Raw genomic sequence first — 20183 nt, forward strand, 5'->3', positions numbered from 1 at the left:
AGTAACATGCACAGTTGTTCTGTCTAATCCAGACCACAGAAATGTCCTATTGAGGCGTAACATCGATGACGCTTACATGAAAGATATTTCAGTCAGACTTTGAATGAGATAAGTGGAAGTATTTTCTCCTCCAACTCCCATTTTAAGTGAATCTATTTGTCTGGAGGTCAAGGTTTCTCAGCTTTGACACTCGATCATTTTTTTTGGCTTTTTCAGAGGGTGAACAGGTGGCGGTGCTCAGGGGGGTACATGCTCAGGGGGTACTCGTGGCTCTGCACTCAGTAGTTACTGCTGGCAGTGCAAGGGGGACCAAGTGGGATGCTGGGCATCAAACCCCAGTCTGCCGCTGCAAGGCATCCCACCAATTGTTCTATTGCTCTGACCCACCCCCTGGATAATTTGTTGTTGTTTTTGAATTATCGAGTCTCCCTGAGATGCAGTTACAAAGTTGTTCCTGATTGGGTTTCAGTCATACAGTGTTGCAATGCCAGCCCCTCTGCCAGTTGACATTTCCCACCACCAATGTCCCCAGTTTCTGTCCCGCCACCCTCCCCCCAGCCTGTCTCTATGGCAGGGACTTTCCTTCTCTGTCTCTGTCTCTGTCTCTTCCCCCTGTGGGCATTATGGTTTGCGATACAGGTACTGAGAGTTATCCTGTTTGTCCCTTTGCCTCCTTTCAGCACACAGCTCTTGTCCAGAGTCACCATTTCCAGCTGTCTTTGTCCTGGTGGTCCCTTCTCTGTCCCCCTTGCCTCTTCCCCCAGTCCCTGAGGCCCGGTGGGTTGTGTGTTGGGGGCCGGCTGGCAGCAACTCTCCCCTCTTCCACCAGGTGGCAGTGGTGCACTCTCCCATCCAGGTCCTGGGACTAACGGTTCCACTCCTCCCTTCCCTCCCCTCCCCTCCCCTCCCCTTCCCTTCCCAGCACAGACTGACCCACAAAGAATCCTCCAGCACCAAACGCCAGTAGTGCTGGAGTTCGCTTCAGTGAAAAAATATTTTTAAAAAACCCAAATTTGTATCTCCCCCTACCCCCAGTTCCACCCCACAGTAAGAATCATGTGGTGTGATTTCTTCCCAAGGAGTCGCTCCCCTGTGTTCCAGTTTAGAGTATTTGTCAAGGGAGAACAGCGCCCCCAAGTTGACAAAGGCTGTGTGTGTGCTTGTAGGTTTGGATTTTTGGGTCACAGCTGGCGCTGCTCAGGATTTCTTCCTGGCTCCATCCTCAGGGGTTAATCCTGGCTGTGTGTTTAGGAATCGGTCTACTTGGCTCAGGGCAGCAGATGAGATGCTGGGGTTCGAACTCATGTTGGCTAGTGCAAGGGAAGCAGCCTCCCCACTGGACTAGCACTACATCCACTACGGATTTGTGTTTCTTCTAAAAGGAGCCAGAACATTGACTTCTTTGAGGTTCCATAAAAGGAGAAGAAAAAAGAAATGGGGTGTTGGCAATGTCTATGGGGGTACAGTTTGGTTCTTCATCTTCACTGCATGTTAGAATCCCCGGGAGCTTTCAAACTGTGCGGTGTGTCCACATCCCAGACCAAAGAAATCCGCATCTCCACAGTCAAGGCCCAGGGCCGAGATATGTAGGCTAGGCACCAGGGGACCAGGACATTTCAGTATGTGTTTGTGTGTGTGCGTGTGTGTGTGTGTATTGGGGTTGGGAGGATAGGGCAGGCTCAAGGGTGTGCACAGTTGGCAACAACGCCCACAAGCTGCATCCTGGATGGTTTCTGCTTTCTCTGGTGACAGTGACAAAGCCGAGAGATGGGGCGAAGGAGCAACATTCCAAAGAAACAGAAGTCTGTGTAGGAGGGAGCCCGGCAGGGTGGAGGTCCTGGGCAGATGTGGGTGGGGAGTGCCAAATGGACCACAGGGGTGGGGTGGAACACTCAGCACTGATGGAGAAGGGGAGCCAGGAGGAGGAGGGGCTGTGGGCTCAGACAGCACCTTTGTCTCACACTTCTTTCTTGCTTTCGTTTTTGGGTCATCCCTGGCGGTGCTCAGGGCTTGCTTACTTCAGCCTCTGTGCTCAGGGATCACTCCTGGTGGACTCGGGGGACATTGTGTGATGTAGGGGATGGAACGCAGGTTGGTCACGTGCACGTCAAGCATCCTACCCGCTATCCTATCGCTGTGGGCCCCTCGAAACTATTCTGATCCTCACTTCCCTGGGGACCTGCCATGTGTCCAGGAAGCCGGTTTAGAAGAGGAGAGTGGGTTTAAAAGCGAGGGGGGGGGGGAGGTGGATTGCGAATCACAGGGACATGAGTCTCCTCCAGGAGTTGAGTAATAGACACCTGTGCACTGTCACACTGTCACCCTCGGCTGTATGAGGGCTGTCTCCTCTCACCCCCACCCCGCCCTCTGCCCTCTGCCCCCTGGGCCCTGTGCACTGCAGCACTCTGGCGTATGAGGGCAGTCTCCCCATCCCTACCCCAAGCCCTGCCCTCTGCTTCCTGCCCCCTGGGCACTTCAGCGGCCAGCTGTCCGAGGGCAGTGTCCCTCTCCCGCTCTGCTCCCCTTTCCAACCAGGACCAGCATCTCATCTGTGCTTCTGTTGGCTGGGGGCTGAGTGGTGGCCACTGAGGGGTGACCATCGGTGGTAAAAGTGGCAGGGGTGCAACAGTAGGGGTGAGTTCTGTGGGGTCCCTTAGTGACAGTTCTTCTGCTGTATCTCAGACCTACTCAGGGGCCTGGAGACTCTGGAAGCTTCTAGGCTGCACACCAGCTTTAGCAGTGGACACTGGAGTCTGGGGCATCCTGTCCAGGTTGTGCTTGGTTGAGGCAGGGGTCTGGGCAGCACAGGCTCAGGGCCGGACCAGTCCCTTCACATTGGCGACCAGCACCGTGCGTCTTGGCCAGTGCCGGAGTCTCTTCCACAGACAGACCGTTTCCAGAATCAGATGGGCAGGAGAGAGAAACAGTCACTCAAGTGATCCCTTGCTTGTGAATTCAGCAGTAGCGCTGTCGCACTGTTCTCCCGTTGTTCATTGATTTGCTCAAGCAGGCCCAGTAACGTCTCCATTGTGAGACTTGTTGTTACTGTCTTTGGCATATCGATTGCGTCACAGGTAGCTTTCCAGGCTTTGCTGTGCTTGGCCGATGAAGAGAGGCATTCTTTGTGCTGGCGTGACAGGAGGCACTGTTGTGCTGGCATTGGACCTCCCAGGTCACAGCTGCCAACACGACCCTTGTGGCTCTCTGGGACCAGGGAGTGCCTGCGGGCAGCCTCAGGGGAACGGGGGCTGGGATCCTGTGACCACGGGTGCCTGACCCAGCCAGTAGCAGCCTGGCTCCTGCTCACCTTTGCTCCATTCCAACACTGGGGAGGAACCCTGGACACAGGGAGCAACGCAGGGGACCCCAGCTCCTGCTTTCCTTGGTTTTCGTTTCCTTTTGTTGTTGTTGTTCTTTTGGGTCACACCCGGTGCTGCCCAGGGCTGACTCCTGACTCTGTGCTCAGGGATCTCTTTTGGTAGGGCTCTGGGGTGCGGGGGATGGAAACTGGGTTGGCCGCGTGTGAGGCAAGTGCCCTCCCCGCCCACATACGGCTCCAACAATTTACTGCTTACACCATGGTTCCAGTACTAACGGGAAAGCATTTCCACAGAGCGGTGCCTTTCATTTCGTTTCTTTTCATTTATTTGCTTTAGGTTTTTGGGCCCATGTCCGATGGTGCTCAAAGACTGTGTCTGGTTTTGTGCTTGAGTGTCGTTAGCAGTAGCTTTTAGGGGACCAGGGGCTACTGAGGATTCAACCAGGGCTTCCTGCATGTAAGGGTGCACCCAAGCCTGTTAAGCTGTCCTCGTCCCCTGTATTCTCATTTTCCTTTGGGGGCCATAGCTAGTGGTGCTCAGGGCTTGCTTCTGGCTCTGTGCTTGGGGGTTTGGGGACCACGTGGGGTGGTTCAAACAGGGCAGTGGTGTGCCAGGCAAGCACCTTCCTATATAGCCCCAAATCCTTAATTTTAGGGTTCTGTTTTGGCCATACCTGGTGATGCTCAGGGACTACTCCTGGCTCTGTGCTGGGGGTGGTTACCCCTAGTGGTGGTCAGGGGACATTTAGGCCTTTCATATGGTGCCAGATACCCAACCCATGCCTCCCGCATGCAAAGTATGAGCCTGCTGAACTACCTGCGTGGGGCCTCATTTTTGTCTAATATTTTTGGGGGGGCTACACCCAGAGGTGCTGGAGTACGACTCCTGGCGGGGTTCAGGAACCTACACAGGATGCCAAGGATTCAACCCAGTTGGCTGCGTGCAAGGCAGATGCCCTACCCACTGTGCTACCTCTGTGGCCCCTGATGTGTTTTCTGAAATAGCAGTGTTTGGCTGGGGGGCAGGACAGGCAGGATCCCTCCTGGCACTACCTGACAGTTTGGTACTCAGGGGAGCTGTCAGAGTCACATGCACTGGCGCTGGAGTTGGGGGTAGGCCATACAACTCTGGGTACCTAACTCAGGATCTCGCACATTCTAGGCATGTGTGGTCCCCCTTGAGCTACCTCTCTAGCTTCTCCTTGTAATAAAGAAGGGAAAGTAGAGATAGCACCCCACAAGTATGGGTTTAAGCAGCCTCACAACAAAATGTGAGAGACAAAGCGATAGCAGTACTGGGGGCTTTTGATGGTGGAAATGAAAATGAGATATAAAGATATATATATATATATATATAATAGACCTTATTTTGTGTGTGTGTGTGTGTGTGTATATTCTTTCAAAATATTCCCTCAAGAGCTGATATCCGCAATTCTTTTGCTTGTGCAATCAAAACATTTTATCTGTGGAGCGTACAGCATGGGGTAATTGAATGGAACTGATTTCCCTGTGATTGAAAAATTGCGGTCTGAAGTGAAAAAGCTCTTGACCTCTCATTCGAGAATACCAATACCAGGTGCACAGAGTGAGTGGTGGACTGGGGCCTCTGGATCCATCAGTCAAAGATTTGTATGTAAATGAGGCGCTCACTTCACGGATGAGGCAGGCTTGCAAAGACTTTGGAGAGAAAGTCTCAGGGAAAAAGGTGCATCCTGGAAATCACAGGTGAAAGTTTGGTTTTGTGTGGGGAGAAACTGCGAAAAATTTCTTTTTCTGACTCTTGTGGCTTTGAGACGACAGAGCCTAAATGTCAGTTTGGAACTTGAATTTCAGATTTTGTTGGGGTTCTTCTTTTTCCCTCTGGAGCTCACTAACGGTTATTTCCTGCAATGGATGTGACGACTTCAGCTGCAGACGAAGGTGCGCTTCCCAAAGGGATCTGTCTAGTGCCTCTGTGGCAGCGGCGAATGGCTCTTTCCCAGGAGTGTGTGTGAGGGGGACATCTCCAGTTGTGTCTTGCTGTTATTGCAGTGTCAGAATCTGGAGATTCTACTGGAAGAGCAGGGAGTGAAAGCATGTTACGGTTCTATAATGAACACTTAGCTTAGGACTTGATATGTGTTATTTTGTTTCGCCCTCAAAAATTACCCTCACATAGGTAGAAAACACAAAATCCATAGTCCTAGAAGGCCTGCAAAATACCTGGTAAAATAGGGGCTGGAGCGATAGCACAGCAGGTAGATCATTTGCCTTGCTTGTGGCTGACCCGGGTTCGATTCCCAGCATCCCATATGGTCTCCCAAGCACTGCCAGGAGTAATTACTGAGTGCATAAGCCAGGAGTAATCCCTGTGCATTGTCGGGTGTGACCACAAAAGCAAACAAACAAACAAACCTCCCCCCCCCCCCCCCCGTAATATAAACGAGTATCTCAGTATTTTGAGACCGGATTTGAGTCACACCCAGTGGCCCCAGAGGACCACGTGATGCCAGGACTCGAATCCTGGGCTTCGCTTCTGAGACCAGATGAAATTGGTGCCTTCAGGGTGATGTGGTCATAGACCCTGGGCTTGGCAATGCAAAACATGTGCCCACGCCCATGGAGCCCTCTGTCCTGGCTTAAATTTAAGAATTCTTAAAGTGTGTTTCCTCTTTATTACTGTCAGATGCATACATCAGAGAACTGCATTCCAGCTGAGATACTTAGGCACACCTAGCAATGCTCAGGTCATTAGTCTGATAATGTCTAACACTTTCTAAATTATTAATTAGCTGTCCTCCCGTTCATCGATTTGCTTGAGCGGGCCCAGTAACGTCTCCATTTTGACACTTGTTGTTACTGTGTTTGGCATATCGAATACATCGCGGGTAGCTTGCCTGGCTTTGCCGTACAGGCGAGATACTGTGGTGGCTCTGCCCCTGCCCCTTCTGTCTGTTACTCTTTTTATTTTTTTTCTCTTCCTATTTGTTTCGTTTTGTTTTGTTTTGGGGCCACAGCTAGGAATGGTCAAACGTTCCTCCTGACTCTGCACTCAGGGATGTTTGGGGGACCTCTGGGGCGCCTGGGATTGAAACCCGTTGGCTGTGTGCAAAGTCAGAGCCCTCCTGCTGCCCGATCTATGCTAGCCCCCTGTTCTCTTTGTGACGGGAGTGGGGGGTGTTGGGCACAGGCGAGGTGCTTGCATAGGTATTCCAGCGACCCTGTTTCCTTGTGGCACTCCCGTGCATTCTGTTTGTGATGTTGACAGGGCTTGCTGCAATGTCTGTCACTTGGGCCATGCCCCCTCCCCCCGGGATTATAGCCCTTGGTTGCTGGTGTTCCACTGCGCTGGCTGGAAAGAGTGTAGAGGGCTGGGTTTTGAGCACTGTCAGCATGCGCTTGGTGTAGGCCACGGCACTGGGGTCCCAGTCGAGGTCTCGTGGATGCCAGGCAGACTCACTACCCAGAGAACCCTCTCCCAGCTTGACCCTTGGGGTCCAGCTGCTCCAACAAAACAAACTGGGGATTCAATAGCCAGCAATGTGCTCAGCGACTCCATGAATGCTCGGCCCCAAATTCTTCAGTTGCCGTGAAATCATCGAGGGAATGGTGCTAGGAGGGTGATGCGATCACGAGCCTGGCATCCCCATGAATGGAATCGTGTCTTTTGGAAGGAAACCCAGTGAGGGGCTGGAGAGAGAGCACAGGGGTGAGGCACTTGCCTTATCAGGGTTCAATCCCCGAGACTGCCCAGAGTAACCCTTGTGTACTGCTGGGTACGGCCTCAGAACAACAGAGAGAACAGAAGAGAGCCAGGGAGCTCTTTAGCCCCCGCCACGGGTGAGGGACAGCAGCTGGCCAAGCCAGGGCTCTCAGGGGACACCCCTTACTAGTACCTTGAGCTTGGGCTCCTAAGCTTCTGGAACTCCAGTCAAAACCCTCGTGTGCTGTTTCGAGCCTTCAGTTTGTGGACAAAGGGACAAAGACCAGGACTTGCGCCGTGACAAGGCCGTGCCTTGGCGTTCTGGGCCAACCACAGTGCAGGCCTGGGTAACTGTGTTGCACCCTTTCCTCGCAGAGACCCGCCTGCAGTGGGGGCTGCTGACGGTGAGCAATAATCTGTGCAGTCCTCGGGGAGAGGTGGGCGGCCCTGGGGTCTGCTGCCTGCGGCCTAGAGGCTTTAACACAGCTACTGATCCCTCCCACCCCCTCCCCTTGGAGTTGATCGAAGTACTTTCAAGTTTGGCACCAGCCCCGGTGTTGCTCAGGGTCACCTCTGACTGTTCTCTCGGGAGTTACTCCTGGGGTCTGGAGGCAGGTACGGGATGGAACCCAGGTGGGCCTTGTGCCAGACCGATGCCCGCCCACTATCCTCAGGCTCTGGCCCCGCCCCCGATGTCTCAATCCCAGTGTTGGAGGTGTTTGGATTTGGGGCTTACGGGGAGTGAGCCCAGGGCTGTCTCTGCCATGCGGGTGCCCCCACCAAGGCCCCCGCCCCGTCTCTTCCCCTGCTAACCCTAACCCTAACCCCTAACCCCTAAACCCAACCCTAACCCTAACCCTAACCCCTAACCCCTACCCTAACCCTAACCCTAACCCAACCCTAACCCAAACCCTAACCCTAACCCTAACCCCCAGCCCCCTAACCCCCTAACCCCTAACCCGAACCCTAACCCCAACCCCAACCCCAACACTAACCCTAACCCCAACCCTGACCCCAACCCCAACCCTAACCCAACCCTAACCCTAGCCCTACCCCTAACCCCTAACCCTAACCCTATAACCCTAACCCTCTAACCCTAACCCTCTAACCCTAACACCGTAACCCTAACCCTAACCCTAATACCCTAACACACTAACCCTAACCCTATCCCTAATCCTAACCCTAACCCTAACCCAATCCTAACCCTAACCCAACCCTAACCCTAAACCTAATCCTACCCCTAGCCCTAACCCTACCCCTACCCCTACCCCTAACACCCTAACCCTAACACCCTAACACTAACCCCAACCCCAACCCTAACCCCTAACCTCCTAATCCCCTAACCTTCTAACCCTAACCACCTAACCATAACCCTAACCCCAACCCTAACCCAACCCCAACCCTAACCCTAACCCTTACCCCAACCCCAGCCCCTACCCCTACCCCTAACCCAACCCTAACCCAACCCTAACCCTAACCCTAACCCCTAACCCTAACCCTAAACTCGCTAACCCAACCCTAACCCTATCCCTAACCTAACCCTAACCCTAATGCTCCCTAACCCTAATGCTCCCTACCCCAACCCCAACCCTACCCCTACCGCTACCCCAAACCCAACCCCAACCCTAACCCTAACAACCCTAAGCCTAACAACCCTAACCCTACCCCTAACCCTACACCTAACCCTACCCCTACCTCTACTCCTAACCCTAACCCTAACCCTACCCCTAACCCTACCCCTTCCCCTACCCCTAAGCCTACCCCTACCCCTACCTCTACCCCCTAACCCTAGCCCCAACCCCAACCCTCTAACCCCAACCCCCTAACACTAACCCTAACCCTAACGCTCACACCCTAACCCTAAAGTGCGCACCCTAGTCCTAGCCCTAGCCCTAACCTTAACCCTACCTCAACCCCTACCCAAACCCTAACCCTAACCCAACCCTACCCTAACTCTACCCTATCCCTACTCTAACCCTAACCCTGACTCTAACCCTAACCCAACCCTGTCCTTAACCCCTTACCCCTAACCCTAACCCTATCCCTAACAGTAAATCCCAAACCCTAAAACCTAAACCCTTAAACCCAAACCGACCCCAACCCCTAAATCAACCCTGACCCCTAAACCAAACCCGTCCCCTAAACCAACCCCGTCCCCTAAACTGACCCTGTTCCCTAAACCAACCCCATCCCTGACCCATCCCTATCTTGACTATAACTGTACCATTATGTAACCCTACTTTTCTCTAAACCAACCCTATACCTACCCTTTCTTCTCCATTTATCCCTAATCCTAACCCTCCACATAATCTTTAATCCTTTTTCGATCCCTAATGTCTCACTTATGTCCTAATCTTATCCTTAACTGGAATCCAATCCCAATGTAACTAGCTCTTTTCGTATTTTTACCTCACATATATTCAAAAACTTCATCTGCACACTTTATACAGTCACCCTGTTTCTCTACCCCCTACTCCCACACCCCTACATAACCTTCTACCTAAACCCCCAACCACCCAGTCACCTACCTGAGACTTACCGTTCAGCCACTCTGGGGCAATTGTTGCACCTGCAAACAAAGGGCTCCTATATGATGTCAATGAGGCCAACTACCTGGCATGGCATGGCACCAAAAGCACATAACACAACTCTACAGTGAAACCACACACGAAATATAAGGAATGCATTAAGTGTATGCCATGAACAGAAATGATAATTTGCCTGCAGGTATCACTGTGATCACAGGAATGAGGGTACTAGGAATAGCCACTCACCACCAGGCAACAAAAAGGTGCTTTTCCTTAATGTTACTGGGCCATACAGAGTCAGGGTTGACTAATGGCTGTGTTAAGTCCTAACTCCCGGCAGTGATGAGTCCATATGGAAGGCCGTGGGTTGAAACCCAGCTGGCCAAGTGCAAGGAACTGCTCTACATGCTGCGCTATCACTTCAAGCCACAAAGTAGGGAACATAAATGAACAGTTATTGATACTGCAATAGTACCATCATTTGTATGAGTAGGAGATGATTACAGCCACGGTGTTGTAGGGTAAGACAGAGACAGAGAGCACAGGTTAGGTATCAGGAAAAAAATAATAGGTGTGTATAAAATGTTTAATCAATGAAAGAACAGGCTGAAGGACACCCTTTTCCTGATTTTAGAATGAGTGTGAGAAACACTAGTTGAGATGTGCACGCTTCAACTGTGGCTGACTAGTACTAACACTGGACATGTGTGATCATGGAATAAAATATTTATAACTGTGATATTTGTGCCATGAAACTATGAAGATGCCAATCTCAAAATAGGGATGTTGGACAACAGAAAATTGATTCCTGTTAGTCTATCAAATGTCACACAGAAGTGTGAGCCACCAGAAGCAACAGCAGCAGCACCCTGATTAGTAGTGCAAGTGCCGTAAGCCAGAGTATCCTGAAAACAGTACAATGAGCACTGAAGCAAGAGCTGCTTGAGACAGCTTGAGCTGTCTGCACACAAAAAACTAACACAAAACTTAGAATCCAATTTAAGCATATGACAAAAATGAAAGATAAAGCTAATATGCTTTATTTAAAGGGCTGGAGCAATAGCACAGCGGTAGGGCGTTTGCCTTGCACGCAGCCGACATGACCGACCCGAGTTCGATTCCTCCGCCCCTCTCGGAGAGCCTGGCAAGCTACCGAGAGTATCTCGCCCGCATGGCAGAGCCTGGCAAGCTCCCCGTGACATATTCGATATGCCAAACACAGTAACAACAAAGTCTCCAATGGAGACGTTACTGGGCCCGCTCGAGCAAATCGATGACCAATGGGAGGGCCTTTTTAAAGCTAATTTGCACACCCAAGAGAGCACCAAGGTTACACAAGTAGGTGTGTGTTAATGTGCCCAGGTCTGAGAAGTTTAGCTAAGAATTCCTGTTTCCTACGCAAAGAATAAATTGCCATGGTCTGACCGTGTGTGTGCAAGTAGGGGTGTGTGTGCTGGGGGGGGGGGGGGGGGGTGCACATGCAAGAGATAGTAGGCAGACATTTGGCTGTGAATTTTGCATCTGCCAGTTACTTCCTTAGAACATGACTGATTAAAGGGAACCTTCAGTGAATGTGCTCACATGGATGGGAGTCCACAGGCATGTGAATGAACACGCATGCCTGTGTCTGCACTAAGGATCAGGATCAGGAAACAGAGCAAAGCAAACTTATGATTAGTAAATCATGTCTGTGACACAGAATTATGGAACAGAAATACGGAAAATACAGGTACATGAGAAATATGGAACATACAGGCATCACCAAAAATATGAAACATACAGGTAAAACAAGAAACAGGGTGCATAGAGAATTCAAGAAAATGGTCAGCACTACATGTTAAGCAACTGCTTCCTTAAGTCAAGGCCAAAGCATGAAAACCACAACACATGTGAGAATAAGTAATAATTTGAACCTTGTTTTCAGCAGCTGGTTGGAAACAAGGTGATTTCTGCAAATGCATCTTAGGTGAGCAATGAATTATCAAGACCATCTGTGTTCACCTGTATCCTGTGATCCCAGTTTCAGTGAGTTTTTTAAGCATCCGTAACCACAATCTTAACATCCCCACGTAACCATTGTAACATTAATCTAATGTACCCATACCAATGTTCAGAAACATTAAGTCAGGATCATCTCAGCCATGACGTAAAACCTAACAGCAAAAGCAGCAGCACCACAAAGCACACACAAACACATCGCATAAATATATGGGAGCAGCACAGGGGCAACAGCACAAACAAACACTACAAAAGTTAATTTATTACACAAGTTAATCAATAAAAAGATCCAGGCACAGGTTTTGTAGTCTTTTATTAGTCTCCTTGAAACACACCCAGTGATGGTGGGTGGGTGGTCCCCGCTCGGGTGAGAGACCACAGCCAAACTGTAACGGAAACGTAAAACACCCGACTACCATCTGGTGGTGATAAAACACACACTGCAACAGCACCCCAACCACACAAAGTCCAGCTCCTCCAGGAAGTCCAGAATACAAGTCAGTGGCCAACATCATAACAGACGTGCAAATGTCCAGGAGGCAGTCCTGAGTAAGACTAGGAACCCAGCTGACACTCCACCATTCACTCACCAGGGATGATCCTCAGTTACTACCGGAATGCCAAATAGAGCAACAGAAATGTCCATGCACAGACCACAGACTTGACCATACACACACGTAACTTGCAGGAGTCTACCCAAAGTGTCTGGTTTCACTCAAAGTTGAAAAAAGGCACAGAGTATAAACTGAAAAAAGAAACAAAGGCCTCCCAAGTGTTCGTACTCACAGTGAATACTCGGACACAAATTGATTACGTGCCTAGAATGGCATCATGAATGCACTTTCTCCAGGATCGATGGATTCCCTGAAAACACGGGCCTCCCACGTCCTCCAGCTCACTTCCCCTCCCTCACTGGGACTTCCTCTCTGGCCCAATTCTAAGGCAGTCAAAGGGAGAAAGCTTGCAGAGCCACATATTGAGAGAACCAGTCCATAGACAAATCATCCTTCAGGACGAATGCAGTGGCAGACAATCCAAAACACTGACACTGCTGCAACTACTAATACCGTCTCAGTAGAGAATGAAAGCACACTTGGATAATACATGGAAACAGAGGATGGCATGCCACACAAGCAGAGGTGGCAAATCCATACAGGAATGCAACTAGTCTGGACTCCCCAAAAGAAACTCGAGGACTCACTGTGAAAGTGGAAATCCATCAGAAATATTACATATATTCTTGTATATATAGATTGTATATATATAGCAACCTATTACATATTTACATTGGTCTTTCAAAGTATGCTTGTCATGGGTCTGCTAAGTCCTGAAAAGCTCTTCAGGGCTCACTGTCATAAAATACAGATGGTGCTTCCCAGGAAGCTCCTTGTGGGAAAAGATGACCAATTTTCAGTGCAAATACACCTGTGTTACACGCAGATGACAGCATGCAATCCCTGAAACTTCCTGTGGCCAAACACAGGAAATTAAGCAATGGCGATCATACCCGGGGGTGAGCTCTGCAGGCTTATACATGCCAGCAAGTGTAGGATAACGTTGCCACATTATGTTTATTGGTTATGCCCATCACAGTCACTCCCAATCCTCTGTATTTATCTGCAAACTCTTCTCTGTGCTCTCCTCCCCAATCGGCTAATCACCTTTTCTCCCTAATCAGATTCTGTTAGCTTACAAGATCAGATCCTTCTAAGAACACTGAACTTGTAAATTACATCTCAAAGCAATGTCCTTTCTGTATGGACACGGGAAGATAGTTAACGTTATGCTTTTGTAACTTGGGAGTTGATTGACTCCGAATAATATTTACTCCTGGGCATCTGCTTTCTTGACTCAGTTGCCCTTAGTTCCTAGCACCTCAAACACAGGGTCCTGACGAGGGACTGAATGGACCCAGGGCAAGCTGTGAGCTACCCTGGCATTGAAATGGGCCAGGCCAAAGCGCCACGATACTCAACTATAAGTTGAGGGCATGATCATGGACAAATGCTGTCATGATCCAAAAGGAAGTAACGGTGAGACTAGGACCCTGCTGGGGCTAGGAAGGCTTAGCCTGGCCTGAGGACTGTAATAAATATATTCTGAATATATATCACATTATATATAGTGAATTTATTATTATACATTGAATATATTATATATTTATTCTTATTATTGTATATTATTATAATATATTACTATATATTATGTATTGTTTTATGTATATACATTTATATATTGTATATTATAATTATTATATATTTATAATTTTTATTGTTGTAATTTATTATTATATATTGAATATATTATGATATATTGAATATTCATTTCATTTTTTCATTTCATCATCCTGTTAATCTTCGATTGCATCGAGCAGGCCCCAGTAACGTCTCTTTCATCCTAGCCCTGAGATTATATTCAAGGCTCTTTAGGAGAATGAGACCCATCATTGTTACTGGTATTTGGCATATTTGGTGCGCCACGGGGAGTTTGCCAGACTCTGCCCTGTGGGCAGGCTACATTCGATAGCCTGCAAGTTTGTCCAAAGTAGGAATGAGATAATAAGATGTCATAAAAAAATTGAATATATATTGAATATATATATTGAATATATATTACATTGAATTATATTAAATATATATTACAGAATATATAGTGAGATGTCCTCAGGAAGAACCAAACCTCAAGTTTATATCTCTTACTGTGCTCCTACAGAATGACATTGCTTGAAATATTGGAAGTAGATTTACTACAACTATTTAAGTGGATCACTGAGGAAAGAGCACACCCTTGTTGGGATCCCACCCTTGAGCGTATCTCCTAGTCATCCGGAGTCATCTCTTTAGGTGAGATTTTATCCTTCTGTTAATCTCCTGGAGGAGTGGCCTTACCTCTCTCTGTTGATTTGTTAATATTCAACCCACCTTTGCGTCACCACCCTATGTGATTGCTATATAAACTAAGACTGTAAGATTGGAGGGGGCTCGGGCTCCAGGGGGCAGAGTCAGAGGTGAGAGGGGCTCAGGTTTGGGGGGGGGGCCAGAAGGAAAGTGAAGATTGGAATAAACTACAATTGTTAGCGACCAGCCTGGTCCTCGTTCCTTCCTTCACCTACCTATCACTGTCAGCCTCCCTGGGGTGGGGCAAGCAGCCTGAGACCACTGAATGTGGGTGGCAAGAGAGATGGAGCGCTGCTGGCCTTTTGAAAACACACAAGGACGTACACGTGCAAGTAACTAAGGCATAAAACCACGTTCTGTGTCTCTAGGTTTGGGTGTGTGCACGTGTGGTTAGCAAATCATTAGTAAATCATGTGCCACAAATGGTACCTGAGACAAGGATGCAGCCACGTTTCTGATCTGACACTGTGATAGAGTTGGGCTGTGTAGGTGCGAGGGAAAAGCACCGCCACTATACGCCACATGAGCAGTGATGCTCCGTGTGCATCTGTCAGAAATCAAAACTTAAAATCTTAAGTTCACTCATCAACATATGCGATTTTAAGTTTTAAATTAAAACTTAAATGCGAGCCACAAAATCTAAATGCACCGATTGCAAAACAAATTCTGAACAAAGCATGCGAAACAGACTGTCGGATGTGACGTCCAGCCAAGAGCCACCAGAGGGACACAGAGCCATGACATGCAAAGTAAGTGCTGCAGAGCATGGAACATACTTGCCATTTTTCTCAAAGAGAATGAGTCATGACTGACTCTTGTGTCCAGCAGTCTGCTAGGTAAATGGTGATTTCTGCAAATGCATCTTACGGGAGGGTTGAACTTGTGAGAGCATCTGTCTTTGCTTACATCCAGGTCCTCCGTTCACAAGGCCCCTGGCACCATGCTTTCTCTCTCTCATTTCTGTCTCTTTCCGGAATCCTCACAGTGTTACTACTTCAAAGCCTTTTCACCTTCAACTGGTCCCACGCTACTGGCACCAGAAGAGGGACCTCAACAGTAAGGACTGTCTGATACAGACTCTAATCAGAAAACCCCAATAAGCTGTGAGGACTCTGAAGGAGCGAATCCCTGCTGAAACAGTGACTGAAGCTCCAAGGGTGAGTGTGTTCTGGGGATTTGTTACTCAGGATAATAATCAGCCAAAGTACTTCCAAAAACAGGGAGTACCTTCCAGTCCTTTGACAAGACTAAGGTATGTTGTCAGAAGGTTTTAAGAATGTTAAAACCAGCAGGAGGAAAATCAGAGGATTAAAGTTTACAGTGACATAGGGTACTGCACATAGCAGAAACACACACAGCTAAAGTGTGGGGCTACTGCTTTAAACGGAAATACAATCTGAACAACTGCGAGTCATGAGGTGAATTTCACAATAAATAAAAGGACTCTGCAATGGTTAAAAGTGTACAGTACTAGTACGTCACAGCAGACTGGACCACTCAGATGGATGGCTTTCTATGCTAATAAGGAGTCAAGCAAGACAATGGATACTACAAAAGGACCGTAGGTCATACCCATCATTTCCCAACAGCAACCTGAGCATCATGACAATTTCAAAGTCAGTGAATGACACACACTGGTAACAGTGCCTGGTTCTCTCAAAGTCATTGTGCCCCACCAAAAAACACCTGAAATAAGATCATACAGCAATAGAATATGCAAAGCAAACGCAACAGGCAAAGCAATTATGGCAATGCTGCTTAAGGAAGTGCAGACAGGTCCTCTACCTCCTATCATTTCACTAGGAGTCTCAAGAGCTCCACAAGGGGCAGAATCCAACCGTGGGCAAAAAGCTGTACGTGGCTATTCACAGCATCAATGATCAAAGGTGAGTGAACGCAAGACCCTGGGCAGGTGGAGAAAGTGGGATCTACAGAATCTGCACTACAACTCACTCAGAAATGTGAGAATTACACGGAAGTTCTACAGGACAAGAGGAAAAACTGTTAACAAAATCAAAAGGAAAATAAATCCATTTACTCTAGCATGGTTTTGTACTCAAAGCACACATGCACCTACCAGCCCTCAGGGGTAACGCCTGGATCTGGTCTTGGGATCGTGAAGTCAGTGGCAGGGATGAAGTCCCAACCTCCCAAAAGCTGCAGTGTGTGCTGCCTGGACTCTCACTCATTTAAAATCAAGGGTAAAAATGCAAAGAAGAAAACACTTCAGCAAGGGGGCACAGCCCTTGCACATCCAAGATCCAGAGCAAAGTCTCTGGCACGTAGGTCCCAACCACAGCAAGGTCATGTGCAAGCCTGGGGGTCCCTGACTTTCCCACTCTGTGCTCCCAGTGGCCAAGAGTGCCCTGAGGCTACCATGGGCCCATCTGCAGCACCTGGAGGGAAGCAGAGGTCCCACACTCCTGCCTTAGGAGGCATTTCTGGACCATACCCAAGGTGCTCAATGCCTGACCCTATGCATATGCTCGGAACTGAACCCCAGTGCTATTCAGGGGACATATATAAAGGACAAAACTGGGTGATCTGGAGGCCTATGAGACAACCAGCACCCACTAATGTGTAGGTCTGGTCCCATAGTACTAGGAGTTTAGGGGAGAAAAAAACTAGAGCCCGGCAACTGTTACGACTTCATGATGCAAATGGCGGATTTCTTAAAATCTGATTCCTTATCATGTTCTATAGTGATGTCAATGAACACACCCAGGAAACAGCTGCAGGATGTAAATGAACACACACAGAGACATGCAGCAAGGTTCTGTACACGACACAGGTTTCGCTGTATAAAGAGACACTTCATTCCTGAATCATACTCAGCCAGTGTAAAAACTGGAAAAGATGAACCACAATTGAATGGAACAAAACTTGTCCACGTGATGTGAAAATGAGCATGTGACACACGTGCGCTGTGTGTGATCGGCGATGACTCACCTGCACAGTGCCTCCACTCAGGCAGTCTGGAGCCGGACGCTGACAGTGTTGCGGCAGGAGCAGCCACGTGGGTCTCTGGTGGAACATGATGAACATCAAGGCAGACATGCAGGCGGGGGTTCTGGAGGCTGGCAGTAAAACCTAGGAAACAGGCCCATAATGGTGGCTGAAAACCCACGGATGGATATGGTCAGGACACACATGTAAGGGCTAGAGTGAGGTCTGCAGTGGTCACTGGCGTGCCGCCCAGAACACTCCATCTGTACGGATTTCTCCTGGAGCCCTCTTGGGAGATGGTCACCCAGTGCTCTCAGACCTGGATGCTCCTATGACTGAATCGATCACTGTACAGAGGCAGAGCCATGTATGAGGACATGGGACATGCCACCCTGCACCTGACAGTGAGTGTGAGCCACTGTCTCAGATGGGGGGAGCGAATCTGCAATGCTACAGTCCCTGGCCTGCCACATGCTAAGCCTGTTGCTTCCCACTGACCCTCCCTGCAACGCCTTCCAGTTGTGGCCACTGTGAATGAACTCCCTCACTGAGAATGGATGCAGTCTGGGGAGGAGTGCTCCCTTCTGCGCTCCGTGGCCTTTCAGAGCTGCTCCCCTGAGGCCCGTAGGCTAGGGAAGGGCAGTGGCGGTCTCAGGGTCACCCTGGTCACCAGGCCAAAGGGGAGTGAGAGGCCAGCAGGAGTCCTACCTGGAAGCCCAGGCGCTCCGGCCTCATCCTCTGGAGCCCGTCCACAGCTCCCAGTGGACCCTAGTGAAGAAGCACGCAGAGTCAGGCGAGGCCCATGTCTGGGGCACGTGAGGCCACCCGGGGCCCCGGGAGGGAAGCTGGAGACGCCGGAGGCGAGAAGTGTGAGCTGCAGAAGGGACAGGGGGTGGGGATGCTCGGATCTCGGGGCTGGCATCCAACCATCAACAACTATGACTCGCTGTGATCCAATGCTCGATTTGCTCGAGCGGGCCCAGTAACGTCTCCATTGGAGATTTTGTTGTTACTGTGTTTGGCATATCGAATACGTCACGGGGAGCTTGCCAGGCTCTGCCGTGCGGACGAGATACTCCCGGTAGCTTGCCGGGCTTTCCGAGAGGGGTGGAGGAATCGAACTCGGTGGGCCATGTTGGCTGCGTGCAAGGCAAACACCCTACCGCTGTGCTATCGCTCCAGCCCAATGCAAAAAGTAAATATTTAAAAAAAAAAAAAGCTTTCTTTAAAACAATTAAAGGCAGGAGCAGTTTCTGCCAGTGGCGAGGAGGACCGGGTCTCCCTGGGGGGCGGGCCCAGACGGGACCCGCCCATCCCCGAGGGCCAGGCACGCTCCACACACACCGACCCAAGCACTGCACAGACCCACGCGGGGCGGGGCCTCCGGGGGCAGCTATCTGCTATTTGTGCAGTGACTCCACCTGAGCGCCCACCGGCAGATCCCGGGGAGGCCACGCCCACCGGCAGCTCAGAGGTGAGGCCACGCCCCCAGGAGGAGCACGGGTGAGGCCACGCCCCCCGTACCGCACAGGCGAGGCCATGGCCCCAGGAGGTCAAGAGCGAGGCCACACCCACACGAGGCTCACAGCGGCCACGCCCCCACGAGGCTGGGTTGGGGGGGGACCGCGCCCGTAGGCAGCTCACGGGGAGGCCACGCCCCCGATAAGCACGGGTGAGGCAACGCCCCCAGGAGGAGCACAGGTGAGGCAGCGCCCCCAGGCCACACCCGCAGGACACTCACGGGGGCCACTCCCCCACGAGGCTCAAGGGGCACCACGCCTCAAGGCAGCTCGTGGTGAGGCCACGCCCACTGGCAGCTCAGAGGTGGGGCTACGCCCCCAGGAGGAGCTCGGGCGAGGCCACGCCCCCAGCACAGCGCAGGTGAAACCACGCCCCCAGGCTGCTCAAGGGCGAGGCCACGCGCACGAGGCTCATGGGGGCCACGCCCACTGGGGGGGCTCCCAGGCGAGGCCAAGCCCTCAGAAGGCGCACGGCTGAGACCATGCCCCCAGTACGGCAGAGGTGAGGCCGGCCACGCCCCCAGGCCGCCGAGGCCACACCTGCAGGATGCACCCAGGACTCTATGCCCCCAGGCAGGCCCTTGCAAGCGAGACCCCCATGCCCAGTCGACCCCACCCCAAGTTGCTGAAGACCCGTCGGTCCTTCGAAATGGAACAGCAGCGGGGAAGGGGCGGGGGGGGGGGGGAGGGGGGTGGCTGAGCCTGGCACGTGGGCGACCCAGTTGGGGTGCCGGACGCCCCCTCGGTCCCCAGGCACCGCCGGGGGGAAGTCCGGGGTGGGAGCAGACCTACCCCCTCAAGTTGCCAAGAGAATGAAGGAGGTGGGCAGGGGGGCTCCCGGACCCCCGGGTCACACCCCCGCCTCGCTGTCCGTCCCCCGGGCCCTTCCCCCAGTCTCCGGCCGCGCGCGACCCCCGTGCTCCCGGCCTGTCGCTGCGCCCCACCAGTGCACCGAGAGTCTCCGAGCCCCCAGCCCCGGCCACGTGCCCCCCTGAGCCCCCCTCCTTATCGCTGCCTGGGCGCCGGAGTCCGGCCTGACCCGAACCTCCGCCCGCCCTGCCTGCAGCGGGCCGAGCTGGCCCCGAGCCGCCTGCCCGTGCCAGGCCCTGGGGATGCGGAGCCCTACCTGGCGCTGGAAAATCCAAGGGAGCGGGAAAGTCCAAGAGCCCGGAGGAGAAAAGAAGTGGGCCTGGGGGCTGTCTTTTATCCGCTCTGGCTGCCCGCCCCCCCAGCCCTCCCAGTCCCACTCTGATTGGCCACGTGTTCCGGGGGAGGTTTCCAGGGACACATCTG

The 20183-nt window shown here is 51.2% G+C and overlaps 1 protein-coding gene across 1 annotated transcript in view; it reads left to right on the forward strand.

Moving 5' to 3' along the window:
* The window catches only part of LOC130041054 (CAP-Gly domain-containing linker protein 1-like), a 166430-nt gene that overhangs the window by 143729 nt on the left and 2518 nt on the right, over window positions 1-20183 (forward strand). The window contains 1 exon segment of the mRNA XM_056133076.1: window positions 19957-20073. Coding sequence (XP_055989051.1) covers window positions 19957-20073 — 117 coding nt within the window.

The sequence above is a fragment of the Sorex fumeus genome, unplaced genomic scaffold (assembly GCF_029834395.1).
Source record: "Sorex fumeus unplaced genomic scaffold, SorFum_2.1 ptg000096l, whole genome shotgun sequence".
Lineage (NCBI taxonomy): Eukaryota > Metazoa > Chordata > Mammalia > Eulipotyphla > Soricidae > Sorex > Sorex fumeus.